General features: G+C 31.3%; 1 protein-coding gene across 1 annotated transcript; it reads left to right on the forward strand.

Annotated features, from left to right (window-relative positions):
- Positions 1–1,289: 1,289 nt before the first annotated feature.
- On the forward strand, positions 1,290–2,600 carry LOC133803419 (uncharacterized). The gene is made up of 2 exons (XM_062241467.1): positions 1,290–1,735; positions 1,822–2,600. Exons 1-2 carry the CDS (start codon positions 1,445–1,447, stop codon positions 2,449–2,451), a joined length of 921 nt encoding a protein of 306 aa, XP_062097451.1. The 5' UTR covers positions 1,290–1,444; the 3' UTR covers positions 2,452–2,600.
- The last annotated feature ends 819 nt before the right edge of the window (positions 2,601–3,419 follow it).

Here is a 3,419-nt window from a genome sequence, read left to right on the forward strand (position 1 = left end):
CTAGCCCAATCCTTTGACCCTCGTCTCGCCAACTCACAAGAAACTAGACCTTTCTCGTCTGAAACCCAGTCAATATCAACTCTAAGACCTACATCCTACCTCACCCAAATTCGAGCCCTAGGTCGTTGCCCAACCCTTCCTCTTCCCATGAGCACGTCCTCCAGCCACTAAAAGAAGAAGAAGAAGAAGAAGAAGAAAAGGAAAAGGAAGAATAGACAATTAGGGCTTATGGGAAGAGAAGAAAGAGAGTGTTTAGTTTTTTAATTTTTAACTTTGTTTTTGTTTTTAGTTTATTAATTTTTTTATTTAAATAAACTTAATTCATTTTTTTATTTTAAAATATATTTTAATTATTTAATTAATTCAATATATTAAAAGACCTAAGGACATTTTAGTCATATTGAAAAAATATTTGACCAAAAACTAATTTAGGGTATTATTTTGATCCATTTTGCAAAACATAATATCTGAAATGTCATTTAACAAAACATAGAGATCGATCAAGTATTCAGTCAAAACACAGGGTCAAATTAGTATTTTCCTTTTAAACAATTATTGAATGTGTTCTACAACAATCTTTTTTGAAGAAAAAATAATAACGAAAAGAACAATAAGTTGAGATTCAAGTAGGTTAAGAACTATAATGGGATGTTCGGTGGAAGTTGTTTACTTGTTGGGTTTTGGTGGAGAGGTATTGAGATTGTGGGAAATTTCAAGCTCAAATGTATAAAAAGTATCACATTATTCTAAAATTAGACTAAAAATAGGACCCAAAAAACTTTTGGCTTCATATTCCTATTCTCAAAATCTCTAACTCCCATAACAAACACCCCTGAGCATCTTGGAGCCGAACTCCAATACAATATAATTCTATTATTAGCACCAATAGTGGCCAGTTTATTGCCAGAAGTAATTACTAATTTATACAAATAAATAAAATACTTGTATAAATGAGTGAACAAAAGTGCACTCGAAAGACTAGTATAAAGTATCCTAAAGTGCAGGCATAAAAATACAAAAACATTAATGAAGAAAGAGAACGAAGAAAGTATAGAGTTAAAGAAAGCGAAAAACGTTATAAACTACTTGGCCACTAACCTAGAAAGAAGGTAGAAATTCAACTTTCTTAAAGTATATGTATATATAACATTGGATCCAACCATTATATTTTTTCACGCTAATCGAAATCAAAAGATAAGATTTTGGATATAAAATCTCCACCATTTGTCAGATTTCATTACCATCTCAACCATTAGATTTACTTTTAAAAATCTGATCATAACTTCACAATGTTCAAGATCGATAGATGAGAATCTAAATGAAAAAACTCAACAGTGGATAAATTTCATCATCTCAACTCAACCATTAGATTATTTTCTGCTAAATATACCATACAATATCAGTCGACTCTACTCAAACATATCTCCAATTTGTGCCGAAAAGAATGACTTCAAGAGGTACTTCATATACATTTGAAGAAGATGTGCACCTTTGTCAGACATATCTCCATACTTTCAAAGACCCAAACATAGGGAAAAGTCATTCCAAAGAAAACCTCTGGCGTCGAGTTGAAGTTGATTATAACAGCTCCAAGCCAGAATTTATCACTCAAATTCGACCAAAAAGATCTTTACAATGTCGAATGCAAGTTATTCTAACTGCAGTTGGCAGGCTAAGAGGATGCATTCAACAGGCTGAAAATCTAAATCCAAAGGATGCTTCAGAACAAAATATTGTGAGTATTTGTTAATTTTATCTAAGTTATTTTAACATGATATCCCTTTAGTTTTTAGCACTCTACTTATTTATACCCTTTTGTAGTTAAATCAAGCCAAAGTGTTGTTGGCAAAAGATAAAAATTACAAGAAAGGGTTCAAGTTTGACCATGTGTGGCCCCTTCTCAAAGATTCTGAAAAATGTGCAAATAATATCAACACCGCAATATCAAACATTCAAAGGGAAAATGATACTTTTGCACCATCACAATCAAAGTCTCCTACTTCAGAATCTTCCACATCGGCATCACTTGAATTGTCATCATTTTCTCTTAAAATATTTGATGAGAATGTTGGCCATTGTTCAACTCAACAACCCAATGGAACAGACAAAGCAAACTCTAAAAGGAAAAATAACGTTCAAAATTCAGATACTATCGACATTATGGAACAAGAAAATCGACAGCTTGCTGACATGCTCAAGGAGAACAACTCATATAGGCAAAAAATTTACCAAATTCAAATGCTACGAGCTCAAATTGAGTCTAGAAAATTGTCTTTGGCTGAATATCGTGAAGAAAATAAAATTTTACTAGCAGATTTGAACTCTATAACTGATCCGAAAATACGTGAGTTTTTTCTAAGTGAACAAACGCGAATTATGCAGAAAAGATCTCAACAACAAGGTCAAGGATCTCGACAACAAGGTCAAGATTCAAAACATACTTCTGACTAATACTTCAATGATTTTGGAGGATCCCGAAATGATCTCAGGTAATATGGAGTCAGATTTTTAGTTTATGTTATTTTTTTTCTTTTTCTTAATTTTAGTGATTTCACTTTATAACTAGTGCTAATTTATTTTAATAAGATCTATTTTTGTAATTTTTAGATTTTTAATGTTATTTGTAGCTTAATTTTACTAGTGTTTTTCTTTTTTGAATTATAAACGTGATTTTAGGTTTTTAGAAATGTCAGTATATTAATAATAAAGAAATTAAAAATAAAGATTAAATAATAACAAGATTACAAAAATGGTATACATGAAGAAAAAAAAATGATTATTAGTAGGGGTATATTGACATTTAGGATAAACTCTAAATGTAGAATAATGTACATACACAGGAGCGTAAGCATTCCAATTGGACTGGTGTTAGCTTTATTTTGAAGCATGCATTGGAGTTGCACTTACTCTTGTATGAATTTCTTTTTAGAAGACACCAATAATTTTTTATCAATTTAATTATGATCTAGATCAACAACAGACTAGGTCACAAGACAAGACCATAACAAGGATGGGCCTAAAGGTGTGTTTTTTGGCAATCAGCAATTCTTTGTTCTTTAATCCACAAATGTAAGGTTCAATCATGAATGTATTAAAGAAATTAATTCTCCATGTTAAAACACATCGAATACCCGTTCACGGGTCCAATGCAAATATATTGAGCTTTCTCAACTTCGTTTGTGTTTATGCTCCATTACTGTTCTCTCAGCTTTTTTCCTAACCAGTGCATTAAAATTGGTTGAGCAAACTTGTGAAAAATGCCCAAAAAAATAATATTTTGAAACAAGAGGATGTGGACGGTAGTAATACAAATCCCTTGGTGAAAAGCAAAAAGTTTTTCAATCAATCAGTAAGAAGTGTATGGAACTAGATTTGGTACTTCCAGCAGAAATGAAATCATTTTGATCATTAGTACCTTA

The sequence above is a fragment of the Humulus lupulus genome, chromosome 1 (genome assembly GCF_963169125.1).
Source record: "Humulus lupulus chromosome 1, drHumLupu1.1, whole genome shotgun sequence".
NCBI classification, from domain to species: domain Eukaryota; kingdom Viridiplantae; phylum Streptophyta; class Magnoliopsida; order Rosales; family Cannabaceae; genus Humulus; species Humulus lupulus.

Excerpts from the sequence above, each read along its gene's own strand:
- LOC133803419 (XM_062241467.1), top strand. The coding sequence starts at position 1,445 with ATGACTTCAAGAGGTACTTCATATACATTTGAAGAAGATGTGCACCTT. Across the intron at positions 1,736-1,821 it reads ATGCTTCAGAACAAAATATT|TTAAATCAAGCCAAAGTGTT; the intron begins GTGAGTATTTGT and ends ACCCTTTTGTAG.